A 16,961-nucleotide genomic window follows, 5' to 3' on the forward strand; every position below is an offset into this window, starting at 1 on the left:
ACCCAGGCTGAGATCTAAAACCTGCAGGACACCGGCCCTCGAGGCCTGGAGTTTGACACCCTTGGTTTACAGGAAGCCAAAACTGAAGCTTTAATAGGGTGTGTACCATTTAGATGATTTATTTTCACTTTATTTTTTCATTACAGAAAAATCGTGAATTATTTTTGCTCCTCATTGTGTGTAGGAATTTAACTTAATTCATGTGGACTTCAGTGACCAGTGTTTTAACTAATACACAGAAATCATCACTGAGTCTCAGCGTTTGCGTCTTCATAGACAAAATAATATTTCACATAAGTTTTAGTTAAAGGTAACAGGGAGGTAACGGGGTGTTTTTAGGAAATATCTCCCACTGCAGCTCATCACATCTCTAAAGTCTGTCAGTCAAAGAGATCAGGAAAACATAAAAACATTTCTCATTTTTAAATCAGCTCTGTAATAATGAAGTAAAGTAACAATATTCACTGAAGAAGTGTGTTTATGTTTTTGCATTTTGCCTTGGTTAGGATGGGTGGGGGTACTCAGTAAGTCACATGACTTCCTGTGATTTCTTTTAGAAGAAGTCAGATGACTTCCTGAGGCTGACTTGCAGGGCTTTAAAAGAGCAGCACTCACAGGGTCTCTGGTCAGTGTTTCTCATCGTCTGAGCAGGCTGGAGTTTGGCTGCAAGGCATCGACCAGCTGTAATTTACTGGAACATTAAGATCAGGTAAGAGGCAGAAAACTTTGTCATGCTTTAGATCACTTTTTACACTTTTTTTTTACCTGTTTCAAAACTGACAGCAGTGAAAAATGTCTCCCCTGTTCAGTTCTTTAAGTCTTGCTGCCTGAAATTTGATGACTTTTCCTAAAGCAGAAAACTCCACAAGAGTTTCCATAAACAATCTGTAACGTGGGTTGTATTCAGTGGTTGAGAGGAGGTGGCAGAAACACTGAGCAGGACAGTCAAAAACTCACGACCACACTGGTACTGGGGATTCAACAGTGCTTGTCCTTTAATAGACACACTCTTCACCAACCTTACTCCCTGGTGAACGGCTGCTTTCTCGCTTATGAAGCGAGCAGTTTTCACACAACCCCTAACGTCAGTCTGAGTCAGGGAGGTAAAGATATGAGGTCCGTCTCAGTCCAGACGTCCATTTGCAAGCATGTTTCTCCCATACTCCACACAGGGCAGTGGTGCATACTTGTGACATCACTAAATGTTAAGATAGGTTGTCTTAAAGAGACATCAACAATTCTGACTCTTACAAATCTTTAAAAGTTCGGAAATATAGTTCAAACTAAAACTACAAAAAGAGGACGTGTTGATAAAAGGCTGGAGCATGACAGCATGGACAAAGAGCAAAAAACATTACAGCAAAATAAGGTTTGTCACAGAGAGACAACCCCCACCTCCTACTCTCCACACCATCTCTGGAGTCACTGGGCCCACTGAACGTTTAAAAATAGCAGATCAGATGGTTTACAGGAAGCCAAAGCTGAAGCTTTGAGGGTCTGTATCATTTAGATGGTTTATTTTCACTTTATTTTTCCACTAATGAAAACTAATCATACAATTTGCCATTCATTGTTTAACTTGAGTCATTTAATGTTGACTCAAGTAACCAATGTTTTAATTAAATCACAGAAGACGTCACTCTGCGTCTGAGTTTGAGTGTCTGGGAACAAATAATATTTCATTTTGTTTGTTTTGTTTAAAGTTAACAGGGACGCATGAGGTCCAGATATATCTCACACTTGTCAGTGAAACATAAAAACATTCCTGTCGCTTTAAAGTGTGAGTGTTTCTCAACGTCTGAGCGGCTGCACGGCATCAACCAGCTTTATTTTACTGGAACTTTAAGATCAGTAAGAGGCAGAAAACTTTGTCATGCTTTAGATCACTTTTTAATATTTTACACTCAGTGGAGTCATAGCTTACTTCTTTCAAAACATAGCAGCTCAGACACCATCAGGATCTGCATGTTATGTATTTGTAACAACACACAGGCTGTTTGTGCCACAGCCAACACCAAAACAGCAGTTTCCCCTGACCTCGCACTGCAGCACACTCTGGCTGCTCCTCAGTAATTGTATGTAACCCTATTTGGGTTCACTTTGACCTGTTTTACATTTTCAGCAGTAAAATTACCTTCAATATTCATTTCTTTAAGCCTTTTTGCCTGAAATTTGATGGGTTTTTCCAAAGTGGAAAACTGCAAGAGAGTTCATCAACAATCTTAAAATGTTCTGAAATAATATGTAGAATATGATATTAAAACATGTAACATGAAACTGCAGCTCTGCAGAACAACAACCATTGCTGTTTACTCCCAAGACTGAGTGGATGGAAAGGTCTGATGTTAGGAAGTCTGATGCTCACATACGGATCTGGAGTTCTGGTGTAACTGTGAAAAATAAATACCAAAAAAAAAAACACTTTTCCCTGGGGGAAAGAAATTGCAAAACATATCTAAGGTTTGGTGTTCTGGGACTGTTACTTTTCTTCCACAGGTACCTACTAAACTCGACTCAACTCAACTTGGTTTCAGCCGTTTTCCATTGCCACTGAGTACTACGTGTGTGTGTGTGTGGGTGTGGGTGTGTCGTTATAACAATGGCCGTTTATCAATGCCCAAGTACGCGAGTACGTACTCACGTTCTCGGTGGGTGGGTACGTACTCACGTTCTCGGTGGGTGGGTACGTACTCACGTTCTCGGTGGGTGAGTACGTACTCACGTTCTCGGTGGGTGGGTACGTACTCACGTTCTCGGTGGGTGAGTACGTACTCACGTTCTCGGCGAGTACGTACTCGCCGAGAACGCACGGGAGTACGTACCCGCCGAGAACACGAGCACGGACTCGCGATATGTACAATTGGAACACCTGCGTACGTGATGATGTCACAGGTCCGGAGTTTTTACTGCCGTCCCCTCCTAATTTAACTGTGAGTAACATGTTATGAAGCTTAACTTTAATCACAGCCAACCGGTTTACTCAGGAACAAATAAAACACTGAAATAAACCAAACATTAACATTTAGTAGTGATCTAAGTGACTTATATATCATTTTTAACCTCAGTAGTGAAACCTCTATTAATAAAAATAGTGTACATGTACATACGTGTACATACCTTAATAAAAACAAGCAGGTGAGATGTTAGAATGCTTTTATTTCTATTCTAGTGGACACTCAATACTATAGACAGCTGCTGGGGTTTCTTTAACCTGAGTAGTGAGAAGTCCATGAGGGGGGTGAAAACGATGTGCCGGGAGTCCGCTGTTGAGTTTTGGACGAAATGCATTCTGGGATATATAGCTGTCCCAAGTCTACACCGATGCATGCTCGATAAAACGGGCGGATCGAGAACACATCCGGGACTTTTTCGCGTTCTCGGCTTGATGCGTACTTCGAATTGGAACAGTACTTGGTCTCCGACTGATGACGTATCACAAGTACACGAGAACGCAAGTAAGCACAAGTACGCATATTGATAAACGCCCAATGTGTCTGAAAGTCCAGTGACATCATTTGTATGGGACACATACTCGCTCTTATGACTCATTGAGTGGCGCCATTGATTGGTCAATCACTGGCATGCAGGCTTGGAACCCCAGCCAAGTAGATACTAAGAGCAAATACTTTGCGGGGTGGCTGTAGCTCAGGTGGTAGAGCAGGTCACCTACTATTGGGAAGGATGGTGGTTTGATCCCTGGCTGCCCCAGTCTGCATGCCAACTATCTTTGGGCAAGATGCTAACCCCATGTTCCTCTCCGATGCATCCATTTGATTATAAATGTGCATAAATGCTTAGATTGAGAGAACTTCAAGCACTGAAGAAAGTGCTTGGGTGAGTGTGGCATATGAAGTGCTTTGAGTGCTCTGTGACATTAGAAAGCACTATATAAGAATCAGCCCATTTATTTAACATAAAAAATGTACCTAGTACCAAGAAATACCACCTAATGAAACATCCTAAAACCAATCACAAAATCACATTTTTACAGTGTTTCACAGACATGTGCCCTTACAGGTGTCCACACTAAAATCTGACAGCTTATCTTACTGACACAATGAATGCTCTTGAAACATTGACATCCATGAGCGTTTCTGATTTTGGCAAAAGGCTGTTTTTAAAAAACTTATCAGAAAAACCTAAATTCAGACAATCAGTACCTCAGAACTGAGTCTCTCTGTCAATAATACACACATTTCATTTAAGTATTTTTCCATTCAGTGATGTGGAAGCAGTGCTGACCCCTTCCCCTCTCAGCAGTCAAAACCAAAAGTGACTTTCAGATCGGAGTCTCTTCTAAACATATAAAAGCAGTAAAACACAATTTTAACAAAGGATCTGTATGTAGTTTCCTCACTTTTCACAGCTATCAACAGAATCTGTGCTCATCACTGTTCCCTTTCTTTAGTCTGATGGCCTGTTAATAAAATATAAATGCAATGCTGCAGTAGGTTTCTTTTATTATTATTATTCCTGCGAGTAAGAGGCCATTGTAACCTACTGTTAATCTGTTGTTTTTCTCTGTGTTGTTGTTGTACAGCTGTTGATCCCTTCCTGGTGTGATCTCATCATGGATGTCGCCAACACCCTGGTTGAAAAAATCTTTTCCTTTGTGGCTCTGCTGAAAAAATGTGCAGACAAGTTGGACAAATTGGCCAACGAGTTGGAGGAAAATAAGAAAAATGTTAATGTCACTAAAGTTGTTGGTAGTACTGTGTCTGTAGGCGGGGCAGCTGCCATGACTTTAGCTGGTGTAGCAACCTTGTTCACAGGTGGAGCAGCATTACCTGTTATAGCTGCTGGTGGTGCAATAGCATCCTGGGTTGGTTTAGCTACCAATGTGACTACTGATGTTGTGGATGCCATCGTTTCAAGTTCCACCTTAAAAGAGGCAGAAGAGGTCTCGAACAAGATTAAAAACCTTCATGCAAAAATGGAGAAACTTGTGGAGTCACTGAAAAAGGAAGTGCAGAGGAGAGCAGAGGACAATGGTTCCTGCGGCGATGTGATGGAATACATCCTGAGAGCAATGGCCGAACGCAACGGACTGAAACTGCACGACAGTGTCAGCTTAAAAAATATCATGTCTTATGTCTTCAAAGATGTGATGTCTGTGGAAGCTCTTTTTCATCATACTCTGCTGTCAATAGGCCTGTCTGTCCTTTCCCAAGCAGCCAGAGGAGCAGGAAAACTTGTGGCTGAACGTGTGGGAGGAAAAGCAGCAGGGAAGGCGGCAGGGCAAGCAGCAGGGAAAGCTGTAGGACGGGTAAGTATCAAAGAAAATCCAATTACATTTTATTTCTATTGTGCCAAGTCACAACAGTGATTGAAAGGTAAAGACCCTGCAATAATAGACCGTCAACAATTAGACGACCCCCTACAAGCAAGCACTTTGACAACTGTGGAAACTCCCTGTTAACAGGAAGAAACCTCCAGCAGAACCAGACTCAGGGAGGGGCAGACTTTGTAAAGGGAATTTACAAGAGAGTAGTGCAGCCTAGACGTATTAACATGCTGTTTTTAGACTTGATCAATAGCATTAAAAATCTTGTGCAGTTAATATGATTAACAGAGAATAAGAAAACATATTACTGATACAGAAACTGTTTTCTACACGACATCACTGCAAAAAGTGCAGCCTTACCTAATGTCCACCCTACTGTTACTCATTTTATATAAGATAAAAAAAATCCTGTTGGTATTGCTATGGCGAGGAACCTTCAGTAATACTAATAAATCACACAGTAATAGTACAGTTTGTTTTCATGTAAGCTAAAACAACTCTATATTTGCCTGAGCAGTGAGGGGTCCACAGTTACTTTGCCTTGTTTTTCTGTGTGCCACATTTATGAATGAGACTCCAGCTTTTGTCATTTATGTGATGTTCTTTTCGCGGTCAGATCGCAGGAGGAGCGGTTGGACTCGTGTTCTCAGTCCCAGAGCTCATTGAGAACTGCAAAAGCCTGGACTGCTGTCAGACAGATGCTAGTAAGAACCTGAGAGAGAATGCTGAATCCATACGTGCCGACTCCAAGGCGATGCAAAGGGAACTTGAAAAAATTGAGTGAGTTTGAAAATAATATCTACACTGTAACGTAGATATTCCTAGAGTTAAAGATGCTTATTTGTCTAAAGGTTTTTCTCCATTTTGGAAAAAAATACAGGAGCAGTTAATTAAAAAATCTAAATTCTTCATAATTTCTCTTACAGAACAATATTTCGGAGGCTCGCCAGAGTTAAACACTGCATTGAAAACCCACTGAGGAGCAGAGCTGACAGGGAATTTTTAATAGAGTTTGTACAGGAACAGTGTAAAGATCAGGAACAATCTGAAGTTATCCAGAAATGGCTGATAGAAAACGTAGAGTCTCAAGTCCTCTTTCAACTTGTGGACATGTTTAATTGTATAAGAGAAAAGATTGATGAAGAAAAAAAGAAGAGACGAAGAAGAAAAAGGCCCGTTCGTATCACCTTTGTAGCACATGGAGAAATAGACTCTGCCTACATGATCCCAGCCGGCTGTTTGATGCCACTATCCTCCATCACAGATGTAGTCTTGTATTCTCCCTGGAACTGCTATATTACTGCTGATGCAGCCTATGGTATCGCTACAGGGCTCATAAGGCTGAAGGACAGAATTTTTTTCTGTGCTGATGAAGAATGCTGTCGACATTTTCAAAAAAACCATCGTCCTGATGTTCTGCCAGTGAGGTGGAATTCAATGCAGCGTGAGCATCGTGTCATTCCAAACATTAAAGTGAGCCCAATGAATCCACCAGAAGATGATGCATATATTCGGTTTAAGTTTTTGGAGGAGACACACGGGGCGCCTGGCCCAGACTACGTTACAGTTCTGTATTTGCCCCCAGGACCGCACTGTGTCCCATTCTACATTATCACTCAAGTCTTGTCCCTGGTGCTCTTTTTCTGCGATTATGAAGCCAGCCTCCATCTTGCTGCCTGTCTGGGTGACACATGTACATCCACCCGTTACATGTACAACAAGAATTGTCTGAAGTTGCAATATGCCTACACTATTGACAACACAGGAATGACGATTAGGTCGGACAAGTTTCCCATCAGAGACCCTGAGCTGTACTGGGCTTTGAAGGCTCTCTTTGGCTCCACATATCCCAGGCGTTAGAGCTCGTGGCACTGTAGGACAAATTGGAGATTCAGTTAATGAGCTCAGTTCATTTTATCTTTAAAGATTACTAGGTGGGACATGAAGGTTTGATTTGAAAACAAAAGCTGAATTCCTAATGAGCTCTAGTCTCCCACATGTGGACGTCACAGGTTTTAAACATGATGTGTGACACTCGGAATCACAGAGTCTTGCTCAAAGATGAGTCCTGGAAAAATAAACCGTAATCATCCTTTGCTCAGCTCTGTAGGGAGTTATACATTTGTGCTGGATTGTTTGTTTTTTTTCAGCTATAATACTTAACTTTAATAACATTCAATAACCACATTTACAAGAGGGAGGTAAGGAAAGAGGAAGTAAATTCACACACACACACGTGGCTTATTAATATGTAATATTATATTCAAGTTAAAAAAAATTTAAAGATTGATTTCAACTGAAATGCTTTATGTACAGTTATTAACCCTTTTTCAATAATTATAGAGTTTATTTACACAAGGTGTAAATATAAACCTTCGATGTGATCAAGTGCACCAGCTCAGCAGCTGAGGTTAAGAAGCTCGACTGCAGAGAAACTCTGATGTAATAATTCCTAAAATTATTGAGTGTTTATTTGTTGAAGTGGATCTTCATGAATGATGAACTAAACAGTTATGCAGATGCATTAAAGGTTGCACATCTATATTATGAGTCATTATGTCATTTTTCTTTTGTCACGTTAAGTTTTTGAAAAGTTGTGGAAAAGAAACTAACATGACTGTTTGAATCTGGTTTGTGTGATTGCCGTGTTTTTGACCCAGTTTCTGATTATTGTGTTGTTACTCATCCTTTTGGATGTCTGTTTTCATACTTTAGCATTATATAAGTTCTCTCTTTGTTTAGTCGTTAGTTGTGTATTTTCTGAGTTTTCATTATTTACTTTTCTATCTCAGTGCTTCTTGTTGTTCATGTTTGATCCTTTGGTTTTTTTGTCTGCCTCTGTATCATCTGTGTCTCGGTCACATACTCGTGTCTGTCTCCTTTCTCTGTTCTGCGTCGTGGAGCCAAGCTTACATGTGTTAGTCTCAGTCTCAGCGTGTCTTTCTTGTACTTCCTGTTTTATTTTGACAGTCTTCTGTAATGTGCCCTTTGTGCTCAGTTTTGCTTAACCTGTTCAGGGTCCTAGTTTTGCCTGTTTCAGGTACAGTTTCAACATTTTGTGTATTTGAGTTTGTTCAATCTGTTTATTAGCAAATAAATCTGTCTCTCTGAGTTCACTCAGTTTCCGAGTCCTGCATGTGGCTCCTCCCCTTCCTACAACACAGTATTACATGACATTTAAAATGATTTTGATCTTTTGGATTTCTCTCTTCAATTTAGCACAACAGGAATGTAATTTTCACCGCTCTTAATGCAGTTCTCGTACAGTCACCTGTACAAAGACACTTCAGCAATCAAAACCTTTTTCAGAACATGTAAAGTTGGTCAGTTTAGCTCTGTGATGAATCAATAAAAGACTTTACGACTTAGACATCATCTTTTTTATTTATTTTTTTAACTTTCATTAAAACCTTGCTGATTTTTTAAAGACTACTGCAAAGATGTCCTGAAAAACTGCTCAGCCACAAAAACGAAGTGTGAAGGATTTTATAAAACTTGAAATCAAGAAAATCAAAATGATACTTGTTAAACTTTGTGCATCAGAAAACAAAGAAAACATACAGAGTCTGAGAACAAAGCATCAACCACTGTATAGTCCAGTAAAGTCATGCTAAACACTTTATTAGGTACGTCTGTTCCACAGCTCGTCACAGTAATCCAAATATGTGATCGGCCGTTCACATCAGCAACACCTCAAACATGTAGACATGGTCAGGACAGACTGAGCATCAGAATAAGGGAGGTTGATGATGTCAGACCAGCTGCTCTGAGTATCTGACAAACTGCTGATCTGCTGAGTTTTTAGCAGCAGCTCTGTGTGACAGGAAGGAAAAATAGTTCCTGCATCTGAACAAACAGTACATTAAACACGGCTTCAATAGGCTACAGCAGCAGAAGACCACACCTGTCAGCTAAGAACAGGAAACTGAGGCTGCACTTTTCACTGACTCACCAAAATTAGACAGCAGAAGATTTCATGCTGAACTCAGACAGTCTCCACAGTCACAGTGCAGCACAGCATCTTTTGGATGAGGTCAAAGAAGAGATGTAGATCTGCAGCTGACAAATGTACAGCCAGTGTGATGCTATGATGTCAACGCAGAGCATCTCTGAGGAATGTTTCCAGCACCTCGCTGAGTTAAAGTCACGAAAAATGACAGCAGGTCAGAAGGAAAAACAGTGTCAAAGCTTGTACTAGCAAGGTGCACCTAGTAAAGTGGCGGATGAGTGTGTTGTACTGGCAGCATGTTTTTCTATTTGCTCCAAGTAAACCTCTGAAACCATGAGTTTCTTATGCTGACAGCATGTTATTGCATTTGTTCTTTCACACATATTTGAAAAACTCTTGAAATAATTTGACTGAAAAAATTAACACAGTGCTAGACAGAATTCATGAAAGAGACATCTGGAGCTGTGACTGACAAAGGTACAGACTGTTTTGATGACTCAGTTGAGAAGTTCATCAACACAGGAACAAGTGAGTAGTGACTTTTGTGTACAAAACTGTGATATAGGTCATAAAGCAACCACTGAGCCAAAATTCAGCTTCAGAAGGGCATCTTCAGTTGGAAAAATCCACAGAACGCACAGTATAGAGTGCTGTTTGGTGCCCTAACACCTGACTTAGAGCTTTGTGAGATTACTCTGTTATCATATGTTACCTTATGTATGTAATCAAAGTAGTTGAATTATGATATTGCTGTAGGTCATATTATACCCCTTAATATAGAGTATGTAATCAATATGTAGTTTTAGTTTGCATTATACTTCTAACTTAAAAGAGTGTGAAAATCATTAGATCTATTGGATTGATCTGTATTATTCGACACTGTTGAACGTGTTACATGGTTTCTTGACATATTATACTGCTGAATCATGAAGAGAATGTTGTGTGTAGGAGACCTTGTGTCTAGGATAGGAGAGACAGACTACATTCCATACCCCCACCTTTACAGAGAGCAGAAAGACAGGGAGCCGAGGTCATAACTTAGGCGTCGTAAAAGAGAGAGAGTGTGAATGTTTAGGCTTTTACGACTAGGTGGGGGCCACTAGAGGCTATAAGAAGCTGAGTAACCCGTCACCATTTTGAGACTTGCTGTGACCCTCTGCAGGCAGGTCTCCCCATCATGATGGTCCTTATGCTCTTAAGTGTTGAATTGTATGGAAATAAAGTATTGTTGATTGAGCATTTATACACCGAGTATTGTCCTTCCTTCAGCCTAAAGATTAAAAGAATTGGGAGGTTTTAACAACTTGGTGCCTGGTGACCCGGATCTTTGGTGTGCTGAGGAGGGGCAGATTTGGCCTGTGGTGAGATCGTGGGGCGAGGCGAACAGAGGGCCGGCCTAAACAGAAAGGTAAGCACAGCCTGTTGTATTACAAATACCAAATGTGCATATTGGGCTTTCCAAATTAATCTGTTCGCTGAGTTACACGTATTTTCACAGTAAATTTGTCGGTGTCTGGTTTTTGGCACGAGATACTAACAACATAAGTTGAGGCTAAATTCCAGTGTGTTAAATGAACTGCTTCTAGCAAGATACTAATAACATACTACGTTGAGTCTAGTTGCAGCCCACTTTACCTTCCACATTTAACTTTGTCTAAGACTGGCTTCTGTAGCAATAGATATTAGAATCTCTTTCGTTGATGCGGTCATAAAATTAGTATAAGATTAAGGTAAAGCAGATGCTGGCTTGTGGTGCGGTTGAGCGCCAGTAACGCGTTCCGTAGGTTTTGGTTTATGATGCGGCCGTGTTCTGGTGATGCGGCCATAAGTGCAGTGAAAGGTGTACCTGGTGTATGGTGCGGTTGTCCTTCGGAATAGTTCTAACAGTTGAGCTCAGAGGTTTCTGTGCAAGTTTCCCCTGGTGAAAAGCGCTCTCTGTGTGTCTTACTGCTGGGTGTGTTTCCGTGTGTGAGACGCGCTCTGGGCGTGTTTCTGTGTGCGAAGCATGAACACAGTGACAGTGACGGTTGATGTGTGACTAGGAGGACACTAGAGTAAAGACACATTTTAGGATCAAAGGTTGATACCTAGTGTACCTGTGGAAATTAATTTTGTTCATGGTGTGGAACGCACAGGCCGGTCCAGCGGCCGAAGCAAAATTATAGTAATGGGAACCACACCCAGCAACAATCAGCAGCTGTGGAAAAGACAGCAGCGAGGAGAGAATTAGAGGAGAAATTAAGTGACGTTTTAACACAAAATTAGGGCCAACGGACTTGTGGAGGTTGGGAAGGCGTCCGGAGCATCACAACAAAAGGTGAAACAAAAACACACACAAGCAGAGAAATGTGAGAGAAAGGCTCCTTTTAAGGTAATGCCTAGTTTGAGAAAAAGTTAAAAGAAAATGACCCGCCTGCAAATGCCCACTCACGCAATGAAGAAACAGCTTACACTCATGAACACGTGAAGATTTTCCAGCAAGGTCAAAGCAGCAAAAATTAACATACTTCTGTTGTTAAATGACAAAGTTTATCCATTACTAACAAATAAACCCTCTGGGTTGCAGGACAACAATTTAACTTCAAAGAAAAAGAAAATAAAGAGACTTGTATGTCCAACCAGTAAGGAAACAACAAATTTAGTGGTTAACAGTCAAACTGTGAGATGTTGTCTGCTGATTGAACAACACAAGTGATTACTGACGGAAAGAAAATTTCTCTTTTGTGAGTTTAATTAAACATGATCTTCAGAATCTGAACATGTGCATGTTGTCCTGACAACTTGGTGGGTTATCAGTTGAATATATCGTGAGGAAAAGAAGAAAAAAAAAAAGGGGGGGAGAGAAGGCTGACACAGGGCCTGGCCTGGTGTTTCTCCCCTCTCTTTGTAACACAGCCAACACAACATCATTTTCCTGTTCGTACACTTCGGTTTGTTTTTGTTTTGTTTTTGTTTTTTTCTCTTTATGTTTAATTACAGGCTGCTTTGCCGGCCCTGAAAGCCGAGGCTGACCTGGACTCCTGCTCTCCCCTCTACCATCTTTGACGTGACCCTGACCAAATGCTGCAGCAGCTGGACCCACAACAACAACCTGAAAAATGTCAACAGTGCTGCAGGAATGCGATCTCATGCAGCAGAGATGGAGAGCGTTAAACCTGAGGCCCGTTTCACTACACGGGGGAAAATTCTCCGACAGCTTCAGCTGACAGAGCTGTGACGAGACGCCTGCCAAGCCCGAATGAAAAGTAAGGCCGAACAAAAGAATGCTGACCTTGATAACTCTGCATTAACACTGTGCAGGACAGTGAAGGACCAACACGGCAGTGAAAAGGGCGTGACCGAGACCCAAGGACCAACTGAGGTCAAAAGGCACCTCAGAATGGACAAAAAACACAGAAGAAGAAGATGCAGGTTTCACCTACAGTGAGCCTGGACACTGGAGAAAGGACTGCCCCGATTGGGGTCAGAACCAGGATGGACAGAACTTTGAACAGCAGCAGCAGTAATGGTCGCAAACAGACTGAAAAGGAGGAGGGCAGGACCCCAGGGCACGCTTCAGGCTGTGGTTTACCCAAGACATCAGAACAGGAAAGTGATGAGCACACACACACACACACATCAAAATGCTGATTCAATTCACTGAAAAGTGATCCACACACATACACATGCACACGCTTGTGCAATGAAGAGTGACACACACACACACACACATGCTGATGCAATGAAGAATGCTTTGCTAACAAATGCTTAAGCTGATATGCAAAATGCTGCACACAAACATCCCAATATATAATTTTTATAAGAAGCCATTGATTACTTAGAATATGTTTTATGTCACCCAGAGGGCATTTATGTAGAGTTAAGGAATAAGGTCTAAAACAGTTTGGTTATGAAAACAATGTCTGTGCGTGATGTCTGTTTATGGCTCAAGGCCTTGACTGAATTCTTTGCTGTGCTTCACACAGCCCTGGTGAGGAGCAGTGGCACAGAGTGAAGATGATGAACTAATAGAGTAAGTTTTAGGTCGGAGTATGGCATTTTCTGTGATTGAAATTTAATTCAAGGAGGAACAAAGGTGTGTCACGGGGTGCCGAGGCAGGCCGTGTGTGAATATAAATGGACCCAAAAGACAGACTGCTTCAGTTGTGAGTTCTTATGAATTCTTTATTAGGTAGGATTAAAATGACAGCTTGTGAAGCGACAAGGTCCATCCTACCTGTGTCAGAAAAGAGTCAAAGGTAGAGCTGCTTACATTTAATCATTTGTCGGTTACCTAAACATATGTGAAAAGAGAATTTGTAAAAGTAGTCACCTGTCCCGGTTGCTTCTTGCAGGACGTGGGTTAGGGTTAGGGGAGGGTTAGGGTTAGATAGTAATGGTTGAAGCATATGTTATTGATTTGTTTATAGTACGTTTTTGGAAATATGTATATGTTTGTTATGTGCTCTAATGTAATTGTACGTTAATGTTTTCATTTTGATTAGTTAACCCTCGGGCTAGTCCGGATGTTCACCCGAATAGGTAGATTATAGAAGGAAGCCATTTTGTTTTTAGTGTTTGTGCTGTTAATACGTGCCTTCTTTAATAAAGTGCCAGTCTCGCGTCATATTATTGGAAGGAACCTATGGCCAAAAACTGACAGGTTGTGATCTCAGTGAAGAGGTAGATCCGCAGAGACATCATGAGTATTAGAGGGCGTGGCCTGAAGAAATGAGACTTCAGAAAATAAAAATACAATGCAGGAACATAACTTTAAAAATGGTGTTTTTGGGGGGTGTGAAATAAAAAACAAAAAACAAAAAAAAAACTCGCAGCCTCAAAACAGAAGCTGTATCCAAAGAGACGCAGTGGCCAACTCTACGGTTTTTTTTGAAAATCGCTGCCACTCCCGCCCGCTCTCTAAGATCAACCCACTTCCAGATCACGCCCCCTTCTGTTATTTTAAAAAGAAGACCGCCGTCTCATTCCTTCGAGCCTTTTTTGTTTAGCTCAAAAACAGAGAGAAGTATGGCCTCTACAGCCCTGCGCCACACCGAGGAGGAGGAAAGTTCCTCGGACGAGGGCACAATAGTACCTGACACGCCCGGTTACTATTGCCCCTTGGAGAAGCACCAGCAGCAAGCCGACGAGCTTGACGGTTGGGCGTCTTCTTTTTTCATCGACGCTGTGAAAACCGCGGTGTATCATCTTGTCAACCTAGCAATCAACAGGTACCTCACTGACGAATGCAACGGCTGTAAGTCCGATCACCCCCGCCACAAACAGCACGAGTGTCTGCAAGTCTTGGAGGATGACTTTTACGCTGAAAATTATCACAGCATCAGAAAAAGACTTATCACCCCTCGTTTCATTCCGTCCATTCAACGGCTGCTGATTGCTCGCAACATCAAAATGGACGACGTCAAAGTCCGCATGGTGGTGGAGACTCTCTTGCACGAACTGAAATCGGAAAGGAAAGTCTTTGACGCCATCGCCGAGGCATATGCCAGTCTGGTAGGGTTGGACATGGTGAAAATCGGACAGCTACGGTTGGTCGCAGAGTGTTACAAAGGTGGCTGCTAATTTTTTCTCTGAAAGACTGATTTTTTTCTTTCTTAAAACGTGTAACCTGCATTTTACCAAACAATGTATCCTACATTTAGTGCATTAAAAAAAAAAAAAAAAACCCAAAAAAACGTACCCACGTAATCGGTGATGAATTGTGAAGTTACAATTCTTTTCTGTAAAAAAGCATTTTTATTTTTGTATATAAATAAATGTTGATGTTGTGCGACGGGATTGTATGTTTCAATTTTACTTATAATGTGCCAAATCACTACAACAATGCGCCGAATCAAGGCATTGCCGTCCAGAGTAAGGATCTCATTAGCCACAGTGTTTCTAAGATTTTTACACCCCGTTACAATAACCTCAGTTTTATCTGAACTTAGAAGCAGAAAATTAAAGCTCATTATGTGTCTAAGACATCTCGGCAGTTTAACCGATAAAAGAGGGTATCATATGCATAGCAGTGAAAATGTACGCTATGTCTTCTAAAGCACGTGTAATGTAAACAGAACTGGTCTTTGCACAGAAGCCTGTGGAGCTTCATAATTAACCTCAGTGTGTGAAGAGGACTCTCCGTTTAATAATAGCAGTAATAAAATGTTATGGCCAACTGTGTTAAACGCTGCACTTCGGTCTAGCAGGGAAGATTTCAACTTTTCAATATGAATGAAGGCTGAAAACTGATTAGATTAATGTCTGATGATCTTTTCTGTGCTTCTTCAAGTTTCTAAAACCAAACATATTAAAGGATGATATAAGGTTCACAGGAAGAGTTGAATTAGACACACATTTACTATTTTTCTTTATACTCTTTCTTTCTTGACATGTTTAATATGATTACTATCAGAGGAGAAAATAAACCTTTCCACCGCTGCACTTTGCATTATTTGATGCTTGTGGAGGTTTCTGCTGCCCTGGGATGGCTACATCCGTATCTGCTCCCTGTGGAAAACATATCTGGAATTTCTTATTGTCCAGACAATCGATTATGTCTGTGCACTCGGTCTTACGTTCGTCGTCGATGTTAACCAGCTCAAAGTAGCCCAGGTCATCGGTGAAGCGACCGTCTCTTTTCAGAGGCTCGGCCGCAGTTATTCCCTTCTCCCCGTAAACACAAAGATACTCGAACTGTTTTAAAGCGTCATTTTTAAAAAAACTTTTCTCTTTTTTGGCATTTAGTCCTCCCTTTGTACCGATGTAGAAGACAGAATAGCAATCTCTCGCCTTAACCATCTTCTTATTTTTACTGAAAGGCCTCCGTGCAAGCTTGAACATGTTGCGTGTGTCGTCTGAACTGGATTTCAGTCTGAACCGATGTCCGTGTGGGTCCTGCAGAGAATCAGAGTTGGAAAAGTTGTTAATGTAGCAAAAAACAAAATGTATTGCATTTTGTTCATAATCTCATTAAAGCTGTGATCTTTTTTTTAATCGCTTTCACTGTAAATGAGTCTGCACAGTTAAAAAAACTGATTTACATTTATCGTTTATTACTTTTATCGGACATCCCATTTATACACATTTAAGAAATAACGTGGAAAATATCCTTTTGTTTGCATTTGGAGACTCGCCATTTGAACCGTCCCAAATATCTGGACCAGGGAACCAACTCCTCAAACCGGTAAAAAGGTCAAGGACACAGTTACACGATCGCTAAACTAACCTGTTTTTGAACCATATAAGCATGAGCCCTGGAATCTTGGCTTTTAAAAAAAGAAGCATTACACATTACTTTTCTTATGTTCAGTATACAGGAGTTGCTGCTCACAGTTGCACTAATGTGTCTGTCAGCTGTCCCAAATGGAATGTCAGGCCGCACTCACGCCTGACACCTCCTTGACCTTATGTGCACGAGCCCTCGACTCAGCTGCAAAGTGCTTACGGGGTCAGTTTCATCAGAATTATCTGCCGTCATTCAGACATAAGTTGAGCAACGGTTTAACCAATTTTCCATCAAAGGGATTAAACAGAACATAGGATGTAAGTTAAGGAAATATAAGTTTGACTATGGAGCCTTCAGCGTTCACAATAATGGACTGCATTTCTCTCAGTCAACTGACTGTTTAGGGGGTAAAAGCGGCTAATAGTTAGTGGGCTCTGTGGTTGTTGTTTGTTAATCACACTAGGAGTGAACAAAAGCAGAAAAAAAACCCTGTAAAGATGCAGACTGTGAAAGTCTGGTTT

The 16,961-nt window shown here is 41.2% G+C and overlaps 2 protein-coding genes across 4 annotated transcripts in view; one reads left to right on the forward strand and one right to left on the reverse strand.

The window, feature by feature from the left end:
* Positions 1–16,961, reverse strand: part of LOC116328660 — a 209,680-nt gene that overhangs the window by 127,827 nt on the left and 64,892 nt on the right. The window lies entirely within an intron of this gene.
* LOC116321219 lies at positions 60–8,654 on the forward strand. Of its 3 annotated transcripts, none has more exons than XM_039608862.1 (5): positions 60–98; positions 558–709; positions 4,541–5,266; positions 5,901–6,064; positions 6,211–8,654. In XM_039608862.1, the coding sequence occupies exons 3-5, from the start codon at positions 4,571–4,573 to the stop codon at positions 7,142–7,144; spliced, it is 1,794 nt and encodes a 597-aa protein (XP_039464796.1). In that variant the 5' UTR covers positions 60–98; positions 558–709; positions 4,541–4,570; the 3' UTR covers positions 7,145–8,654. The 3 variants fall into 3 exon arrangements, with proteins under 3 accessions (XP_039464796.1, XP_031596865.1, XP_039464797.1); XM_039608863.1 differs by having other exon boundaries at positions 80–98; positions 561–709; XM_031741005.2 differs by having other exon boundaries at positions 71–709.

This window comes from Oreochromis aureus, linkage group 3, assembly GCF_013358895.1.
Source record: "Oreochromis aureus strain Israel breed Guangdong linkage group 3, ZZ_aureus, whole genome shotgun sequence".
Lineage (NCBI taxonomy): Eukaryota > Metazoa > Chordata > Actinopteri > Cichliformes > Cichlidae > Oreochromis > Oreochromis aureus.

Excerpts from the sequence above, each read along its gene's own strand:
- LOC116321219 (XM_039608862.1), top strand. The coding sequence starts at position 4,571 with ATGGATGTCGCCAACACCCTGGTTGAAAAAATCTTTTCCTTTGTGGCT. Across the intron at positions 5,267-5,900 it reads CAGGGAAAGCTGTAGGACGG|ATCGCAGGAGGAGCGGTTGG; the intron begins GTAAGTATCAAA and ends TTTCGCGGTCAG. Across the intron at positions 6,065-6,210 it reads AGGGAACTTGAAAAAATTGA|AACAATATTTCGGAGGCTCG; the intron begins GTGAGTTTGAAA and ends TTTCTCTTACAG.